The sequence below is a fragment of the Hemiscyllium ocellatum genome, chromosome 20 (assembly GCF_020745735.1).
Source record: "Hemiscyllium ocellatum isolate sHemOce1 chromosome 20, sHemOce1.pat.X.cur, whole genome shotgun sequence".
NCBI classification, from domain to species: domain Eukaryota; kingdom Metazoa; phylum Chordata; class Chondrichthyes; order Orectolobiformes; family Hemiscylliidae; genus Hemiscyllium; species Hemiscyllium ocellatum.
Genome location: NC_083420.1, coordinates 44,696,279 through 44,717,519, shown reverse-complemented (window position 1 = coordinate 44,717,519; position 21,241 = coordinate 44,696,279). Strand labels below are relative to the sequence as shown.

Sequence of the window (21,241 nt, the reverse complement as noted above, 5' to 3'; positions counted from 1 at the left end):
TATTGCTACTGAAATTTTCAGTTCAACTCTTAAATTGTTTTTGGTTCTTTCAACTCAAGTGCAAGCCTAAAAATGTCTGCCCTGTCTGTATTTGTTCTGATGTAATTGGCTGTTGCTAAGCTCATGGTTAGCAAGCGACCAAAAGCCTGTTCCCATTACCAGAGATGGGGAAGATTTCCCTCTCCATTTGACCTTTTAAGATCAAGCACTTCACTACAATTGACTCAATCTTGCATTGATAGATTAGATTAGATTAGATTACTTACAGTGTTGAAACAGGCCCTTCGGCCCAACAAGTCCACACCGACCCACCGAAGCGCAACCCACCCATACCCTTACATTTACCCCTTACCTAACACTATGGGCAATTTAGCATGGCCAATTCACCTGACCCGCACATCTTTGTGACTGTGGGAGGAAACCGGAGCACCCGGAGGAAACCCACGCAGACACGGGGAGAACGTGCAAACTCCACACAGTCAGTCGCCTGAGTCAGGAATTGAACCCGGGTCTCAGGCTCTGTGAGGCAACAGTGCTAACCACTGTGCCACCGTGCCACCCACAGAATTGGATTGTGTTGGTAGAACTTAGACATTTTGTAGTTTGAAAGGTTATTACTTTCTAAAAATGTTATTGACTTATTTTGGGCAGAAGTTATAAACAGAATCTATTACGCAGACTTTGCAGAAAATAAGGTCTTCTCTTATGCATAACTTTACTCAGTTCCGCAACCTGATCAAGGCAAAAGTATGTTAATTTTGCATTCATAACTAATATGTTTTTCCAGGAAAGCTAAGATCAGATAAAAATGTGAGCATTTTGCAAGTTAAATATGATTGCTATACAGACATCAAGGCTAGACAGTCTTTTAAAAAATACTATGCAAAGCAACATTTACATATTGTTTCCTGTTTCTGATGACTTTAAAGCAAGAGAAAGTGTCATGTCATGTTTTACTTTGCTAGAGATATTTCTTAACATGCATAATTTTTGGTGAAGAAGGTAGAAATACTTAAAACAAAAATGGATTTAAATTCTTTATGTTTGGCTCATTTCATGGGCCCTAAAGACACAGATAAGAGACAGAGATAGAAAAGAACTGTGAAACATAGCTCAGAAATTAAATAAATCTACTTACTCCTGGGGAAACATTCTGTTCCTGAGAGTATTGTGCATTATGTGATTAATCTTTGCCTGGGTATTGTGCTCACCAAACTAGTTCTGTTATAATGTCGAGAAGTGATGGTGTGGCCTTTGAGGACGGAACCAGAGATTCTGCACCTTGATCCTGCATGTTCTCAGTCTGGTGAATTACAGTTCAGCAGCATACTTAATTTTCATTCTGCATCCTTTGATTGAATACTCGGTTGTAATTTTTCCTGACATTGTGATTCCCTGATGGGTTGTATTTATTCAATGGGAGCTTATGTCACTTTACACCCTCTGCAGCAGACAAGGTTGTTTTTACTGCCTGGTGTAATTCCAAGCATTTACCCTTCATGATATTGAGAGCAAGTTATTAATTTGCTTAGGAGATTAGTTAGGCAGTAGACAAAGTTGGGATAATTGTTAAGTACTCAAAATGAGAACGTTGAGACTGGTGGTGCTTCATAAAGATCTGTGCTGGATTCTCAAGTAGTAACATTATTAATGACTCACGATAACACACTAGAAAAAAAATCCAAATTTACTGGTGACAAATGGCGGAATAAGATATGTGAGAATGTAACATTATAAAGAGACTTGATACAAAGAAGAACAAAGAACAGTACAGCACAGGAACTGGCCCTTTGGCCCACCAAGACTACACTGACACCGATACCTTTCTAAACTTAAAAATCTTTTGTTTCTGCCTAGTCCATACCCCTCTATCCCCTGCCTATTCATATGTAAAATGCCTTTTAAGCATTGCTATTGTATCCACTTCCATCACTTCTTCTGGCAGTGCATTCTAGGCATTTTTTGTTTCTTATTTTTATTCTTTCTGAATAAAATAGTTACTTTTCCTATTTTCCAATCTATTCCTCAAATTTAATGAGTTTTGTAAAATTAAAATTAAACTTTCTTCTTTTCTTTAAACCTATTCCTCAAAGTAATTGACATTTCTACCTTGGGGAAAAGACTATCCCTACCTCGTATAGTTTTGTAAACTTCTATCAAGTTGTCCCTCATCCTCTGACATTAATGTGAAAGCAAGCCAATTGTCTCATACTTCAGATGCGGCATCATCAGCGCCCTGTATGAATGAAGCAGAACCACCCTCCATTTGTGTTCAGTTCCCCTCACAATAAAACATTACACCATATTGGCTTTCCTGACTACTTGATGTACCCGCTTATTTATTCTTTTTATTCTTTTTGCCAAAATGGACCAATTTCACACTTTCCCACGTTTTGCTCCATTTGCCCCTCCTTAAACCTATCTGTGTCCCTTTGTAACTTCTTACGTCCTCTTCGCAATTTATTTTCCTACCTTTGTGTCATCATCAAATTTAGCTACCATACCTTCACTGCCTTCAGATTATTTATAAGAGTTGAGGCTCTAGTGCCAACTGCTGTGGCATACCACTTGTGACATCCTGCCAACCTGAAAAAGACCCATTTCTTCCTTCTCTCTGCTTCCTGTTAGCCAGGTAATCTATCTCTGCCAGTGTGTTTCTCTCAACACTATGACGTTTAGTTTCCGAAGAGTCTGATGGTCACCTCGTCAAATGCCTTTTGGAAATCCACTGGTTCTACTCTATTGGTTAGCTCAGTTGGCTGGGCATGTGGTTTGTGATGCACAGTGTCACCAATAGCATGTGTTCAATTCCTGCTTGAGGTAACCATTGAAAGTCCTGCCCTCTGAGCCTCGCTCCTCACCTGAGGTGTGGTGACCCTCAGGTTAAACTCACCACCAATTTTCTCTGTGTAATAAAAGAGCAACCCTATGATCCTATGGTTACTTTTTCTGTGGCAGAAATTACTTCTTCAAAGAGCTCCACAAATTAGTTAAACTTGATTTCCCTTTGACTAAAACCATGTTGACTCTACCTGATTACCTTGACTAGAATGATATACCAGTGTCCTGTTATACCATCTTTAATAATAGCTTCTGATAATTCCCAATGACAGATGTTAAGCTAACTGGCCCGTAGTTTCCTGTTTTTTGTCTCCATCTCTTTATGAATAAAAAAGTTACTTTCGCTATTTTCCAATCTATTCCTCAATTCTAATGAGTTTTGTAAAATTAGAACCAATATATGAACTATCTCATAGGTGGCTACTTTTAAGATGCTAGGATGAAATCCATCAGGACTGTAGGATTTGTTAATTCACAAATTTCAACAACTTATTTAGTACTACTTTGTAGACAATCGACAATAGGTGCAGAAGTAGACCATTCTGTCCTTCGAGCCTGCACCACCATTCAATATGATCATGGCTGATCATCCTTAATCAGTATTCTGTTCCTGCCTTATCTTCATAACTCTTGATTCCACTATCCTTGAGAGCTCTATCCAACTCTTTCTTAAATGAATCCAGAGACTGGGCCTCCACTGCCCTCTGGGGCAGAGCATTCCACACAGCCACCACTCTCTGGGTGAAGAATTTTCTCCTCATCTCTGTCCTAAATGATCTACCTCGTATTTTTAAGCTGTGTCCTCTGGTTCGGCACTCACTCATCAACGGAAACATGTTTCCTGCCTCCAGCGTGTCCAATCCTTTAATAATCTTATATGTCTCTCAGATCCCCTCTCAGTCTTCTAAACTCAAGGGTGTACAAGCCCAGTCACTCCAGTCTTTCAGCATAAGGTAGTCCCGCAATTCCAGGAATTGACCTTGTGAACCTACACTGCACTCCCTCAATAGCCAGAATATCTTTCCTCAAATTTGGAGACCAGAACTGCACACAATACTCCAGGTGTGGTCTCACCAGGGTCCTGTACAGCTGCAGAAGAACCTCTTTGCTTCTATATCCAATCCCTCTTGTTATGAAGTCCAGCATGCTATTAGCCTTCTTCACTACCTGCTGTACCTGCATGCTTACATTCATTGACTGGTGTACAAGAACATCCAGATCTCTTTGTACTGCCCCTTTACTAAATTGATTCCTTTAAGTAGTAATCTGTCTTCCTGTTCTTGCTACCAAAGTGGATAACCATACATTTATCCACATTAAATTGCATCTGCCATGCATCTGCCCACTCACCTAACCTATCCAGGTCACCCTGTAATCTCCTAACATCCTCCTCACATTTCACCCTGCCACCTAGCTTAGTATCATCAGCAAATTTGCTAATGTTATTACTAATACCACCTTCTGTATCATTAATATATATTGTAAAAACCTGCGGTCCCAGCACTGATCCCTGTAGTACCCCACTGGTCACTGCCTGCCATTCGGAAATGGAGCCGTTTATGACTATTCTTTGTTTCCTGTCAGCCAACCAACTTTCACTCCAAGTTAGTACTTTGCACCCAATAACATGCGCCCTAAGTTTGCTCACTAACCTCCTATGTGGGAGGTTTCTGAAAGTCCAGGTACACTACATCTACTGGGTCTCCCTCATCCATCTTTGGAGTTACATCCTCAAAAAATTCCAGAAGATTAGTCAAGCATGATTTCTCTACTGACTCTGATCTATCCTGTTACTACTATCCAGATGTGTCGTAATTTCATCCTTTATAATAGACTCCAGCATCTTTCCCATTACTGAGGTCAGACTAACTGGTCTATAATTTCCTGCTTTCTCTCTCCCACCTTTCTTAAAAAGTGCTACAACATTAGCCACCCTCCAATCCGCAGGAAGTGATCCCGAATCTATTGAACTCTGGAAAATAATCACCAATGCATCCACGATTTCTCGAGTCACCTCCTTCAGTACCCTGGGATGTAGACCATCAGGCCCCGGGGACTTATCAACCTTCAGACCTAACAGTGTCTCCAACATCAATTCCTTGCAAATATAAATTCCCTTCAGTTCAGGTCCTTCAGCTACTGTTACCTCAGGGAGATTGCTTGTGTCTTCCCTCGTGAACACAGATCTGAAGTACCAATTCAATTCTTCTGCCATTTCTTTGTTCCCCTATATAAATTCCCCTGTTTCTGTCTTAAAGGGCCCAATTTTAGTCTTAACCATTTTTTTTGCCTTTCACATACCTAAAAAAGCTTTTACTATCCTCCTTTATATTTTTGGCCAGTTTACCTTTGTACCTCATTTTTTTCTCTGCGTATTTCCTTCTTAGTAATCTTCTGTTGTTCTTTAAAAGCTTCCCAGCCCTCCGTTTTCCCACTTATCTTTGCTATGCTATACTTTTTCTCTTTTAACTTCATATGTTTCTTAACTTCCCTCATCAGCCACGGCTGCCCATGCCTCCTGCTTGGATCTTTCTTCCTTTTTGGAATGAAGTGATCCTGCATCTTCTGCATATACACATAAATATCCGCCATTGTTCCTCCACAGTCGTCCCTGCTAAGGCATTGCACCATTGAACTTTGGCCAGTTCCTCCCTCATAGCTCCATAGTTCCCTTTATTCAACTGAAATATTGTCACTTCCGATTGTACCCTCTCCCTCTCAAATTGCAGATTGAAGCTTATTGTATTATGGTCACTACTTCCCAATGGCTCCTTCACTTCGAGGTCCCTGATCAATTCTGGTTCGTTGCACAATTCCAGATCCAGAATTGCCTTCTCCCAGGTAGACTCCAGCACCAGCTGTTCTAAGAATCTATCTCGGAGGCACTCCACAAAGTCTCTTTCTTGAGGTCCAATACCATCCTGATTCTCCCAGTCTACCTGCATGTTGAAATCCCCCATAACAACTGTAGTAACATCTTTGCAACAGGCCAATTTCAGCTCCTGATTTAACTTACATCCAACATCCAGACTACTGTTTGGGGGCCTGTAGATAACTCCCAAGAGGGTCTTTTTACTCTTTAGAATTTCTCATCAATTCCTGCCTCAGGCGACTGACTGTGTGGAGTTTGCACGTTCTCCCCGTGTCTGCGTGGGTTTCCTCCGGGTGCTCCGGTTTCCTCCCACAGTCACAAAGATGTGCGGGTCAGGTGAATTGGCCATGCTAAATTGCCCGTAGTGTTAGGTAAGAGGTAAATGCAGGGGTATGGGTGGGTTGCGCTTCGGCGGGTCGGTGTGGACTTGTTGGGCCGAAGGGCCTGTTTCCACACTGTAAGTAATCTAAAAAAAAAGCTCTATCCACACTGACTCTACATCCCCTGGTTCTAGGTCCTCCCGCACAAGGGACTGAATATCATCCCTTACCAACAAGGCCACCCCACCCCCTCTGCCCGTCAGTCTGTCCTTACGATAGCACGTGTAGCCTTGAATATTCATTTCCCTGTTCACTTGAAGCCATGTCTCAGTTATCCCCACAATAGCGTATCTGCCAATTTCCAAAAGAGCCTCAAGCACATCCATCTTATTTCTAATGCTTCGTGCATTCATATATAGTATTTTTAATTTGTTACTGCCCTCACCCTTCCCATCAACTCCTATTTCACTCAACCTTACAGCATTATCCCTTTTTGAGTTTTCTGCTTCATTGATACAGTTGTCTTTCTTGACTTCCCTTGTTCTAACTTGCCCTTCAATTTCCTTCTTAAACATCCAGTTTGTCCCCTCCCCCCGCTACTTAGTTTAAACGCAGCTGTGTTGCAGTAGCAAACCTGTCTGCTGGAATGCTGGTCCCTAACCTATTAAGGTGCAAACCGTCTCTCTTGTAGAATTTATGCTTACCACAAACATACTCCAGTGATCCAAGAATTTAAATCCTTGCTTCCTGCACCAGTTCCCCAGCCACACGTTCAAGTCCATTATCTCCCTGATTTTGGCCTCACCAGCCCGAGGAACTGGAAGCAAACCGGAGATAACAACCCTGGACGTCCTGCTTTTCAGCCTTTTTCCTAGTTCTCCGAAGTCCTGCTGTAGTATGTTCCTTCTCTTCTTCCCGACATCATTTGTGCCGGCATGTGCCACCACCTCTGGCTCTTCACCTTCGTCCTTGAGGATTTCCTGCACTCTGTGATGTCTTTAACCCTGGCACCAGGAAGGGAACACACCATCCTTAAGTTCTGCCTGCTGCCACAAAATCCCCGGTCAGTTCCTCTCACTATGGAGTCCCCTATTACCACAGCTCTGTGCGATGTCCGACTTTTCTGCTCTGCCTCCACGCCAACTTTTGATTTTCCTGCTAATTTAAATTTCTTGAATTTCTCCCTTGCTTTCAATTCCTGATTTACACCTATTTCAGGACATTGCTTCAGTTTTCACTAGAGAACATACAAGTAAAGTATGTGTCCAATTCATCTGCCATTTCTTTATCCTCCATTACTAATTCTACAGACTCATTTTCTAATGGACCAATACTTAGTTGGTTAACTCTTTTTTTTAAATACCTGAAGAAACTTTACTCGTTTATACTTTTGGTTAACTTTCTCTTGTTACCATTCTTGTTAATGTTTTCGTATTTTTTGCCTTTTTCAAGTTCTGTACTATCTTCTGACTTTCACCTGTCTTCATGCAACTGTATGTCTTTTCTTTGAGTTTGATACCGTCTTTGACTTACCTTTTAGTTGACCACGAGGGGCAGATTCGTCCCTTGGCAGTTTTCTTATTTTTTTTCTCTCTGCTATTTTCTGCTGTCCGGAATATCCCCTTAAATGTTTGCTACTGCATCACTATTGACCTTTCTCTTAACCTGAATTGCCAGTTCACTTTTAGTAGCTCTGCTTTCATGTTCTAACAGTTGTCCTTGTTTAAAATTAAAATAACACACTGTTGCATCCATTCTTCTGTCCCTTAAACTGTGGGTAAAATTCAATTATACAATTGTTGCAGTGACCCAGGGCACTTTCACTAAAAAGTCAGTAATTAATCTTGTCTTGTTGCTCAAAACCAGGTCTAAAATGGCATGCTGTTTGGTTGGTCCCATGACATGCTGGACTAAGGAATTGTCCTGAAAACGTACAATGAATTAGTCAACCGGACAACTTTTCCCCAATTGATTTTGCCAGTTTGTATATCGGTTAGAATCCTCCCTGACAATCACTGTACCCTTTTGACTAGCTCCCATTATTTCTTCATTGATAACCTGTCCTACCATATAGTTATTGTTACAAGGTCTCTACACAGCTTACTCAAGTTACAACTTGCCCTAACCATTCCTTCTCTCCACCCAGGCTGCTTCTATATCCTAGGAGGAAGCGAGGACTGCAGATGCTGGAGATCAGAGCTGAAAATGTGTTGCTAGAAAAGCACAGCAGGTCAGGCAGCATCCAAGGAGCAGGAGAATCGACGTTTCAGGCATGAGCACTACTTCAGGAATGAGGAAAGTGTGCCAAGCAGGCTAAGATAAAAGGTAGGGGGGAGGGACTTGGGGGGAGGGGTGTTGGAAATGCGATAGGTGGGAGGAGGTTAAGGCGAGGGTGATAGGCCGGAGTGGGGATGGGGGCGGAGAGGTCAGGAAGACGATTGCAGGTTAGGAAGGTGGTGCTGAGTTTGAGGGTTGGAACTGAGACAAGGTGGGGTGAGGGGAAATGAGGAAACTGGAGAAATCTGAGTTCATCCCTTGTGGTTGGAGGGTTCTTAGGCAGAAGATGAGGCGCTCTTCCTCCAGCTGTCGTGTTGCTATGGTCTGGCGATGGAGGAGTCCATCGCCAGACCATAGCAACACGACGGCTGGAGGAAGAACGCCTCATCTTCCATGGACTCCTCCATTGCCAGACCATAGCAACACGACGGCTGGAGGAAGAGCGCCTCATCTTCCATGGACTCCTCCATTGCCAGACCATAGCAACACGACGGCTGGAGGAAGAGCGCCTCATCTTCCATGGACTCCTCCATTGCCAGACCATAGCAACACGATGGCTGGAGGAAGAGCGCCTCATCTTCCGCCTACAAACCCTCCAACCACAAGGGATGAACTCAGATTTCTCCAATTTCCTCATTTCCCCTCCCCCCACCTTGTCTCAGTCCAAACCCTTGAACTCAGCACCACCTTCCTAACCTGCAATCTTCTTCCTGACCTCTCCACCCCCACCCCCAATCTGGCCTATCACCCTCACCTTGACCTCCTTCCACCTATCGCATTTCCAACGCCCCTCCCCAAAGTCCCTCCTCCCTACCTTTTATCTTAGCCTGCTTGGCACACTTTCCACATTCCTGAAGAAGGGCACATGCCCGAAACGTCGATTCTCCTGCTCCTTGGATGCTGCCTGACCTGCTGCACTTTTCCAGCAACACATTTTCAGCTGCTTCTATATCCTGTTTTTTAAAAAAATTTAGGTTTCCCATCTGTATTGTGCTAATATCATTTTAATTAACAGATTGACTAAAATTCTATTGTGAGTTACTGTCCTTCAGATGAAATGAATCACTACCATCATTCAGGATGTCTGAAACATCACACTATTTCAGGAGAGTTAAGGAGATCATTCATTGTCTTGACCAAAACATATTAATCCAGTTCTCATCTCACTTCTGTTTGCAGGATCATGCTGCATATAAAATGGTTGCTTTGTTATCAGCAGAGTATAGTTCCTTCCATTTACAAGTACTTCAACCCATTTGAAATGTTTTGACATTTTTCTGAAAGGTACAGAAGTGTTTGTGACAGAGGAAAAAATACTTTTGCTTAACTTTGGTTTGGTGGCTAATTTTCTAAAATCAACCATAACACACACACACAGTTTAAAAACTGTGTAAGGAAGAAGCTTGTATGGTTAATCTTGTATATCAAATTTCATCAGTTCCCATGGAATTCACTGCCTGAAAATGTTGTGAAGGCGGTTTTGCAATAACTTTCAAAAAAAGAATACTTAAAGTAGGAAACCATGTGGGTCAAAAGGGAAAATTGGATGGAGTGGAACTAATCAAAATACTCTTTCAAGAGTCGGCGCAGAAACTATGGACCGATTAGCCTCCTGTGTTGCATTACTCTTTGAACTTACAGGCTCCGCTTTTTGTGTGAAGCTCTGCCCGTTTTTCACTCTCAGTACCTGCTCAACTCCCTGTTAAAATTGTCAAATGAAACTGCTTACATCCTTTCTTCAAGTGGAACATTCCAGGCCCTTAGAACCAATGGAAAAACATTGTTGTCCTCTAAGTAGAACTTTTCTGATGATTTTGAGTTCATGACCAGTTATTACTTGGTCACTGGAGGGATTTTGTTTTCTTATGCACCCGATATATTTTCTAATCAGCATGTTCAGAGATGGCATTATATACCACTATCAAAGCTTTTCTTCATCTTGGAAATCTGTGTTTGGAACTTATCACATTACATGGTGTATGGTCTTATCTTTTCCATTCTTTCTCAATGACTGAAGTCCCTCATCCCTGTAACACCCTGGTAAACCTGCTGCACCCTTTCTAATTCCTTTAAATCTAACTTTGAATTTTGTGCCTTGAATGGGCGCAATCTTCTAATCAAGGCTTACCGAGTAGTGTTCCAGCATGATTTCTTTGCTTTCATAATCTACTCATTTATTTATAAATTCAAGTAACCCACATACTACTTTAATCACTTTATCAACTTGCACTTGTGCCACTTATGTTATTCTATCTCTTCATATTGATTCTTACAAAATATTGTGTTCCTCCACATTGAACTTTGTCTATAATGCTTCTGCCAACTTCACCGCCTTGTTTTATGTCACCAAGATGTGGAACTGACTCCAATCATATGGAACAACAGCATTCAAAATAAACCAGGCTCTCTTTCCCATCCCCTCAGGCTAAAGATTGTCCTGGAAAATATAATCAAGGGGCTCGCCAATCAGAGAAAAGTTGCTTCTGTTGCTCGAATTAGAGAGAAGTGTCCTTGTGGAGGAAGAAGTGGCTTCAGGAAGCTCCACCTCGGGGAGTGGGGTAAGGATGGAGGCAGCAGGTAGGGAGTCGGGGCAGAGCAGACTAAAAAAGGAATAAAGAGGAAGGGAGGCTGCAAGAGGAATAAATGGGAGAAGGAAATCGCAAGAGTGTTGGGGGTGGTGAATAGGAGGTTTGAAGAGAAGCGAGCAGAAGGTGGATCTAAGAGGGTGGCAGTGAGCAAAAGGCTCCAATGGGGGTGATGGTGGCTGTAAGTAGAATGATGAGGAAGAAGGCTGAGAAGAGGTATGGAAGAAGGAAGCTGCAAGAGATGTAGGTGGTAGAATAAAGTTGCAGTGGATTGTATTTTATTCACTCAGTGGGTATGGGTGTCATTTATGTCCTGTCCCAAGCTGCCCATGAGAACATGGGTGAGCTACCTCTTGAATAGCTGTAGTCCCTGTGTTTTAGGTAGACCCACAATGCCCTTTGGAGTTTGATCCAGTAACAGTGAAGGACGGGCCAATATATTTTCAAGCCAGGGTGGTGTCTGGCTTGGCAGCAAACTTGCATGTGGTGGTGATCCCAGATATTTGCTGCCTTGTCTTTCAAGATGGAATGGCCGCGAGATTGAAAGATGCTATCTGAAGATCTTTAGTGAATTTCTGCAGTTCATCTTGTACATAGTACACACAGCTCCTGCTAATCGTTGGTGGTGGAGGGAGTAGATGCTTGTGGATGTTGTACCAATCAAATGGGCTGCTTTGTTCTGAATGATGTCAAGCTTCTTGAGTGTTGCTGCAGCTGCACCAATCCAGGTGGTGGGGAATGGTGGGGTCGAGGGGGGAGCCATTTCATCACAATCCTGACTTGTGCCCTGTAGATGATGGACAGGCTTTGGGGAGTAAGGTGGTGAGTTACTTGCTGCAGTATTCCTAGCCTCTGACCTGCTCTTGTAGCCACTGTATTTATATGATGAGTCCAGTTGAGTTTCTGGTGAATGATAACCCCCAGGTTGTGGATAATGGGGGATTCACTGATTGTAGCAGCATTGAATGGCAAGAACTGTGGTTAGATTGTCTCTTATTGGAGGTGGTCTGCCAAGCATTTGTGTGGTGCGAATACTACTTTTCATTTGTCATCCCCAGCCTGGATGTTGACCAGATCTTGTTGCATTTGAGCATGGACTCCTTTAGTATCTGAGAAGTTGAGAGTGGTACTGAACATTGTTCAATCATTGGTCTCCAGTTATGACCTTATAATGGAGGGAAGGTCAGTGATGAAGCAGCTGAAATGGTTGGGCCTAGGACTCTACCCTGAAGAATTCCTACAGAGATTTCCTTGAGATGACTGACATCTAACAACCACAACCATAACCATGTTCTGACATGCCAGGTATGAGTCAAATCAGTGGAGAGTTTGTCCACTGATTACAATTATGTATCTAGTTATGCTAGAGCTTCGTGATGTCACACTCAGTCAAATGCAGCCTTGATGTTAAAGGTGGTCATTCTCACCTCACCTCTGGAATTCAGTGTTTTTGTCCAGATTTTACCCAAGGCTGTAACAAAGTCAGGAGTTGAGTGGCCCTGGCAAAACTGAAGCTAAGCATCTCTGAGCTGGTTGTTACTGAGCAGGCACTGTTACTGAGCAGAGCTTGATAGCACTGTTGATGGGTACCTTCCATCATTTTACTGATGATGGAGAATAGACTGATGGGGCAATAATTGGCCGGGTTGGATTTGCCCTGTTTTTTATGTGCAGGATATGTCTGGTCGATTTTCCACATTGTCAGGTAGGTGCCAGTGTTGTGATTGTAGTGGAAGAGCTTGGCAAGGGGATTGGCAGATTCTGGAGTACAAGTCTTGGTACTTTTGCCAGAATGTTGTCAGGGCCCATAACTGTTGCAGTATGCGGTGTTTCTAACTGTTTTGTGACATCATGTGGAGTGAACAGAATTGGTTGAAAGCTGGTATCTGTGATGCTGGAGACACCTGGAGGAGGCTAAGAATTGTCACCAATTTAGTTTTTCTGGCTGAAGATTACTACAAATACTTCAGGCTTATCTTTTGCATTGATTTGTTAGGTTCTTTCATTATTGAGAATGGAGATATTTGTGGAGCTGCTTCTTCTAATGAATTGTTTAATTGTCTCCCACTAATCCCACTTGGATCTGGCAGGACTGCAGGGCTTAAATGTGATCTGTTGTTTGCAGGATCTCTTAGCTCTGAATATCACTTACTGCTTATGCTGTTTGGCATACAAGTGGTCCTGTTATGTAGCTTCACCAGGTTCACACTTCATTTTTAGGTATGCCTGATGTTGCTGCTAGCACACCCTGCAGCACTCTTCATTGAACCAGGTTTGATCCCCTGGTTTAATGGTAATGTTTGAATGGGGGAATATGCCAGGCCATGAAGTCAAAGATTGTGCTAGGGTACAGTTCTGCTGCTTTGATATCCCAAATTGCCTCATGGATGCCCAGTCTTGAGTTGCTAGATCTGTTCAAATTCTGCCCCATTTAGTGTGGTGATGGTGCCATACAACAGAATCGAGGCTATTCTCAATGTGAAGGCGGGACTTGGTCACTGTTACTAATGCTGTCATGGACAGGTGCATCTACAGACAGCAGATTGGTAAGGATGTTTTTCCAATCAAGATTAGAGTGGTGCTGGAAATGCACAGTAGGCCAGGCAGCATCTGAGGAATAGGAAAATTGATGTTTCGGGCAGGAACCCTACATCAGCCCTTCATCCAGAAGCTTCCCCCAGCCTCTGGAACTGCTCAGCCGCTATTAGCCACGAGGCCGGTATAGCCACCATCATCGCGACGATCAATGATGTCACTTCTGCCCCCACCAAACAGCAGCCACGGCTGCTCATGCCAGACAACAGCCGCCCAAATTACTGGACTACCAAACGCCACCACAATTGCCACGAGATCCGCCATCACTGGGACCAATGCAAGGCCCAACCGAGAACACACTTTTGCCCCCTGCCACCGTTGCAGCCATTTCTGCCTCCTCTGACATCACTTCTGACCCACATCACCCCTGACACCATGCATTCCATGACTTCCATGATCAAGGCCGTTTCTGCAAAAATTTCCTGTTCCTCGGATGCTGCCTGACCTGCTGTGCATTTTCAGCACCACTCTAATCTTGACTCTAATCTCCAGCATCTGCAGTCCTCACTTTTGCCTGAGGATGTTTTTTCCCTCTAATTGGTTCCCTCACCACCTGTCTTTTAGGACTTGACCAACTCAATCAGCAGTGTTGCTGCTGAGCCAGCCTTGGTGCTGGACGTGGAAATGCTTTACCAAGAGTATATTTTGCATCTTTGTCATCCTCAATGCTTCTTCCAAGTGTTATTCAATATGGAGGAGTAATGATTCATCAGCCAAGGGAGGATGGTGTGTAGTAATCAGCAGGAGGTTTCCTTGTCCATGTTTAACCTAAAGTGATGCCACTTGATGAGATCTCTATTTGAATGTTGAGGATTCCCAGGGTAACTCTGTCCTGACTGCATACCACTGTGCCTCTACCTCAGCTGGGTCTGCCCTGCCAGTGGGACAGACCATACCCAGGGATGGTGACGGTGGTGTCGGCGACATAGTCTGTAAGATATGATGTGATTATGTCGGGCTGTTGGCTTGACTCGTCTGTGAGACAGCTCTCCCAAGTTTGGTACTAGCCCTCCGATGTTAATAAGGAGGATTTTCAGGGTTGACAGGGCTATCGTTGCTGTTGTCATTTCTGGTACGTAGGTTGATGCCAGCAAACAAACACCAGGAAGGGAAGGTGTTGTTTGTAGCTTTCAATGTCAATTTATTCACATATCCTCTGTTTGATAGCTTTTATTTTGGAAATCCTTCATTATCAGCAACTCCAAACAATATGTAACATGTGAATGATCAAAGTTTCTTTCAAATGCCTGTATGTTTTCAGGTACATCCTGCACAAAAACAAAAGAAGAACTAATCCAACCCTGCCAGTTAGTGCACCATTGATAGAAGGGTTCATTCAACTATACCAACAAGCGACAGATACTTAGCAATAATCTGCTCATTGATGCTCAGTTTATCTTTTGCCGGGTCCACTCAGGTCCTGACTTCATTGCAGCCTTGATTCAAACAGGGGAACCTGAGTTGAACCCAGGAGTGGATTGCCCTTGATTGTTACATTTGACCAATTGTGGCATCGAGGAACCCTAGCAAAATTAGACTCATTGGGAATCAGTGGTAAGTTCTCTGCTGAGTGGCATCATTTCTGGCACAGAGCAAGATGATTGTGATTGTTGGATGTCAGTTTTCACAGTTGCAGGACATCTCATGTCAATCAGCTATGCCATTGTCCTTGAGTATGGTGTATTTCATAGCTTTGCACTTTTCTTTGAGATTGATTGAAGACTACATTGACAGGATCTTTGCCACTTGCTGTCTATTGATAAGGATCGGTGAAGCAGGCAATGTCTGGGACAACATTTCTAGTTCCTTCCTGGCATTTTGGAGGTAAATAGTATGCTTCTGAAAAAGGATGCTTGGTTTCTTGTGGGGCTGTTGAGTTCCACCTCTGGTTTCTTCCAGTGAGAAGCAAACCTTTAGCTGGAGCAATTTATGTGCAACATTATGGCTATAGCTCCCAGTGAATCCATCACTTAACTCAATTGTTCACCTCCTGCCACATGGCTCATGACAGATGGTGCATGAAAGATAATGGCTAGACGATGAACTTGAATTGTGTGCGTGGATTATGGTGAGGGAAAGTTGTGCATAGTCAACTGATTTAAAATTCTGGACTTACCAAAGAGCAAGCGAACGTGTTTGAAAGTGTTCAGAAATGAGCATTGAAACTAATCATAGATAACATGCACCAAAGCTACTTTGACATAATAATGTAACTGAATGCATTGATTTTACTTCCTATGGACACTATCATGTGTCACATCCACAAGAAAGTAAATGATAGAATTAAGGAGAAAGTATGCCATTTTCAAATAAGCTAGTGAATGAATAGACCACAAAACAATCCAACATAATAAATTCACAAATAGTAGGTGAATTATTGAGATGTTAATGAATTTAACCTGACAACACATAATATACGGATTTCGATATGAATGCAGAGTTTGGTAGATCTTTCATTTTCTGTAAATTAAGAAGAACTATGTATTGCAACATATTGTAATTGCTTATAAACTTAAATATTCATGGTTTTATTATCTTTTTATTACTTGATGCTTTTTAATTTTGTTTTCATGATTAGCTTTACCTATGAATTATGATTAATGGTTTTATTTGTATCAACATCAGAATTTGGCTCTTATGTCATCATTCCTTTTAAAAAAACAATCACCTATTTTTCTGTGTCTATTCTGTTATTCTGACCTATCTTGAACCAGTTTCAAAATGTCTAAATGGCTGGCAAAAGTACTGGATATAGTGGATGAACTGGATGTCTTCTGTCATGTTGATGCCTATGTGTTCGACAACACTGTGCTGACTTGTCTTCAATACCTCTGGATCTTGAGTTGTTCTCAATTGACAAGTTGCAGAATCAGTCTTCATGTGCCCGGGTAAACAAATCCCTAGATGATTAAGGCTAGGAGATCTGATGGCTGCTGTCATTGGTTTAGTCTTCTTATTTAACCTGGGTCGTTGTTGTTCTTTACTAATAACTACTTGGACTCACATGCGAGAGCTGAGTGAAGGTGATAACCAGTATAAAATGAACCACATCCCTACTAGAAATATTATCCCTTCCTCTCCAATTAGATGGTTTCCTACCAACATCCTAAAATTAGGGAGGGTGAAGAGAATCTTATGGATTTTACTGTGTGTATGAGCAAAATGTTCACAGTTGACTTTTTTTATGGTTTTTATATCTTCCTACAGGCTGGGAATCTCAACTTCTGGAAACTGGGTTCCTTAGTATTTTCCTGTGTCCTGTGCTGACTCTCCGCACCATTCCACATCACACACCACCATCCAAAATTGTCATATGGTCTTTTCGTTGGCTCATTTTCCGCATCATGCTGGGGGCGGTAAGAGTTTTATTAATAATTTAATGCAGCTACCAGATTTCACTGCAGTTGTCTGTTTATCAACATTAATTAGCAGCAGATGCCATTTCATTACATACAACCAGAGTAGGTGACACTTGAAGAATGAAGGGATTTAAACAGGCTCTTCTCAAGCATTCATTGACAAAATAGCAGAGGAGGAATAGAGGGATCTGAACCTGGCAGCTGAAGTTAAATCATGAGAACAGATCTGATTTGATTTATATTTACCTATTGCATTACATTTAAAGTTTATCCTTAAGCATTCTTTACACTTTTGTTTTCTCCATAAGAACATTGTTTAATCTTTGTTTTCATTCTTATTGCCTTGCTTCTATCTGGTAATCACATATTCTGTTAGCTACTGCCTTTAGGGAGATAGTAAGAACAAGCAAAATCTTGCTTATTCTACTTTGAGTTGCAAGTTACAAACTCAGTTACAGTCACTGATAAATCTAATAAAGGATCCAGGGAAAACTTCCTACCTGGAGAGTGATGACTTCTTACCATTTGGAGTTGTTGAGCCAAATATTATACATGTATTTAAGAGGTAACTATATACGTACATGAATAAGAAAGGAACAGATGGTCAGCTGAAATAGATTGGGAGTGGACTCTTGTGCAGCATGAACAATTTTACAGTTGGTCCATTCCTATTTGTAACATTTGTAATTGTGTAAATGGAAGTATATAATATGGTTTAAGCATCTTGTTTTACTTTTTCTCTCCACGTGGTGAATCACAAGAGAATTGATTTAATAATACTCAAATAATTATGAATATTACATTAACTGACACCATCAATTAACTAGAATTCAACACCTGGAAGAAGATAAGTGAGAAGATGTGATCCATTGGTCAATTAATAATAAATGATATTATTTTCCTGTATTTACATGGGAAATGTTTACATGGGAATTAGTTGTTTGTGATCCTGAGTAGTCAGTTGGATCTTTGTAGAATGAGACTTGTCAAAGGCGATCTCATGCAAAGTAATCAAATAAATGAATAATACTGTAGATGCTGACTATCTGAACTAAAAGCAGTAAGTGCTGGAGAAGCTCAGCAGGTCTGGCAGCATCTGTGGAGACAGACTGCTTTGTGGAGCATCTCAGCTCTGTCTGTACAGATGACCAGAATCTTCCAATTACTTGCCATTTCAATAAACTATGCGCTCCCATGCAAAACTTTCCCTGTTTGGCCTTCAACAGTGCTCAAGCAAATTACAATGCAAACTTACACACCTTACAACCGCAATATTGAATTCCACAACTTCAGAACCTTTTGAATCTTTCATTTTCCTTCTATCCTCCTGCATCCGTTCCAACAATGGGTCACTGGACCCAAACGTTAACTCTGATTTCTCTTCACAGATGCTGCCAGACCTGCTGAAATATTCCAATAATTTCTACTTTTGTTTCAGATGTTCAACATCTGCAGTTTCAGTTTTTAACATTGAGAGTTGTTTGCCTCATTGTCTGTTAAAGATATTACTTATAAAATAACCTTGTGTGGAGCATAATTAAATTCTGTGAATTAATTCAATTTTTGTTTTTTTTCTAAGTTTTAATACTATCCATATCTTGGAGCTCTTCTAAATTGTTACCTGTAAATAATTTCTGAATTAATTTTAGCTTGAATCTGACAGCCTGGATTTGTGAATTGAACAAGGTTGAATGTTTATGGAAATTGCCCTTTGACTGTGGATTCTGGTTAAGAGTTGGGAGAAAATTAAAGTTGCAGCAAACTGAATCCAGGGACACCTCAAGTTAGATAATTGTTTTATTATCTGTCTAATGTAACATTGCTTCAACAAAGTCCTCAATAAGGAGGCCGTTTGTTTCAGAGCTCAGGCTAGAGCCAAAGAGTGGTGTATCTTTCACTTCTACTTCTAAAATTTTGGGTGCTGCATTAGTGATATCTGTAGGCTTATGGAAGAGATATCTTATTAATGAGGAAAGTAAGATAATTTAACAAATTGACCTCTGTTCCAACACCAATAACTTACAGACATTTAATTTCTAATAGGCCTTTGAGAACGGGACTTGAAGTTGATAAAGTAGCTATGATCAGTTGAAACTGACTTAAAAAATCATATAAACCAAAAATCAACTTGGACAGGCAACAAAGCAGGATCACACATAAAGACCACAAGCTACCAAGAAAAAATTGAGAGGAATTAATGGCAATAACACTAGTTTCTTCTCATGACCTGCAATAATCTGTACTTTTAATATTTGATGCCAGTTTCAGTTCAAAGCATGAACACTATGATAGCAAGTAATCGTTCGCCTCATTTATCCAACTGCTGTTAACTTGCAACCAACTGCAGCTGTTTCACTGTAAATGGTCAAGAATAAATTGTGCTCAGTTCATACTTGAACATACCTTAAAAGTAAACATTTTCACTTCTGGTTGCTGGAGTTGAACTCCTCTGCAAAATGGGACTACTGCACTATAGTGATAGAACTTTTGTAAATTTTCTTCCATTTACTGCGGAAAGAAAAGTCTGGTGCATACTCAGGCTTTTTGTGCAGATGGTGCATAAATCTAGTTATTTTTAAGTGTAAATCTTGGGGAACTGAATTCAGTTTGAACTATCATGACCTGAATGTATGTTATGTGCAATATGTTGTACTCACAGACTTATTCTGTTTTTGTCTCTTTATGAAATTAAGCTAGTTACAAACCACTGAAGTGGTATGTGTTTCTTTTGGTCAAAACTATAGAAGCATATCCTTGATGTGCCTGGAATTGGGCATTCCACTTCATAATTTATATAATGAAAAAAATGTATGAATAATCCTTTTGTGCCCAAATTCTTCCACTTTATTGATCAATTCAGTCTTTAAATCAATATTATTGACTACATAAAATGAAAGGGAAATATTGTGTATTGCATAGTTTTCAAAATAGTATCTTAACGTCTTTGATGCTATTTTGTTGACCCAAGATTTCAATTTTGGCACAGTGAGCAACATTTGTGCTTTGTTTTATTCCATTCACTTTAAACAAAACTAAGATCTAAAAATCTTGCAACTTTTAGCCTGTGGTTTCCACAATCAAAATGCAAATGCTGCATTTCTTTTCTTTAGCAGTGGATCTGATCTATTGTGTCTGAGAGTTAAAATATGATGGAGAACTGAAAATAGAGGGCCTGGAATCATTTAAGATGTTACTCTGGGTGGGGGCACTCTAGGGTTCTTCTCAATAGCTGAATTGGGCCAAATGGCTTTCCTCATCTATAATTACTTCATGATTGGCACTTTTTTGTTTATCTTACTCATGGTCTACAGCAAGCAGCAAGGAGACAACTTCAAGTACAGTCATTTTTGTTGGAATAGCTTTCTCAAGCACTGTACATTTGTCAAATGTGTTGACGAAGAAAATAAGTTACTTAGATCACAATAAATAAATTGTTTTCATTGTATTGAAACAAAATATTTGCAAAATTCCTTAAATGTACAAAATTACAATAAATTCTTTGCAAAGTGAGAAAACTGGTATAGTCTACTCTGATCCAGAACTGCATGAATTTGTTAATCTGACAGTTGCTTAGCTATGCTCTCAGTAATTTGCTAGACTTAATCCATATGGTTTATCAAAACATAGAGGATTAAGAGTTGTGGGTAATGTTCAACATGTAGTTTCAATATAAGGTTTTAGAGATAACTTGAAAAACTGCTCATTGCTGGAACAAACTTCCATATGGTCCTAGTTGCGACATTCTGATTTTTTCCAGCCTATGCAGGCGAATGTAATCCATAGTCAAAGGGACCAAAAGTGGTTATTTTCTATCGCCAGCAGCCAAGACTATCAGCAACGCATAAATATTGCAAATCAGTTTAAGATGTCTAAGTGAAGTGCCATCCATCTGTTTAATGAGGCTAGGGACGTTAATGTCAGTGGGGGTGACCAATACAGTAAAATGGAAAATGTTGCAGATGGCTGCCATTTCAAAGTTTGATTTCTGGAACAGTCACAGGCTCCAACAGATTAAATTTGAATAATTTGGTGAAATTCATATAATGCAACCAAATTCATACAGTTACAAAATCGAAGTTTGTAATTTGTAGTTTGGCTTAATTGTAGAATCATAGAATCCTGTAGCACAAAAGAAGACTATTTATCCTATTGTGCCTATGTCAACTCCTTTAAAAAAAACATGAGGCCCATTCTCCACATAAACCTACAATTTTCTATTCCCTTCCAGACATATATATGTTCACCTCCATTTTTGGAGGCTACTGTTCCATCAAGTTTCTCTATGCTTTCAACCAAACAACAATGCAAAATGTTACAGATGCTGGAAATCTGAAGGCAAATGTAAAAAAATGCTCAGAATAGGTTTCGGATGCATAGCCTTTCATGGGAATT

At 40.9% G+C, this 21,241-nt stretch overlaps 1 protein-coding gene across 1 annotated transcript in view; it reads left to right on the top strand.

The window, feature by feature from the left end:
- Positions 1-21,241, top strand: part of lmf1 (lipase maturation factor 1) — a 584,123-nt gene that overhangs the window by 149,122 nt on the left and 413,760 nt on the right. The window contains exon 4 of the mRNA XM_060840313.1: positions 16,698-16,846. Coding sequence (XP_060696296.1) covers positions 16,698-16,846 — 149 coding nt within the window. The remainder of the gene's footprint in view (positions 1-16,697; positions 16,847-21,241) is intronic.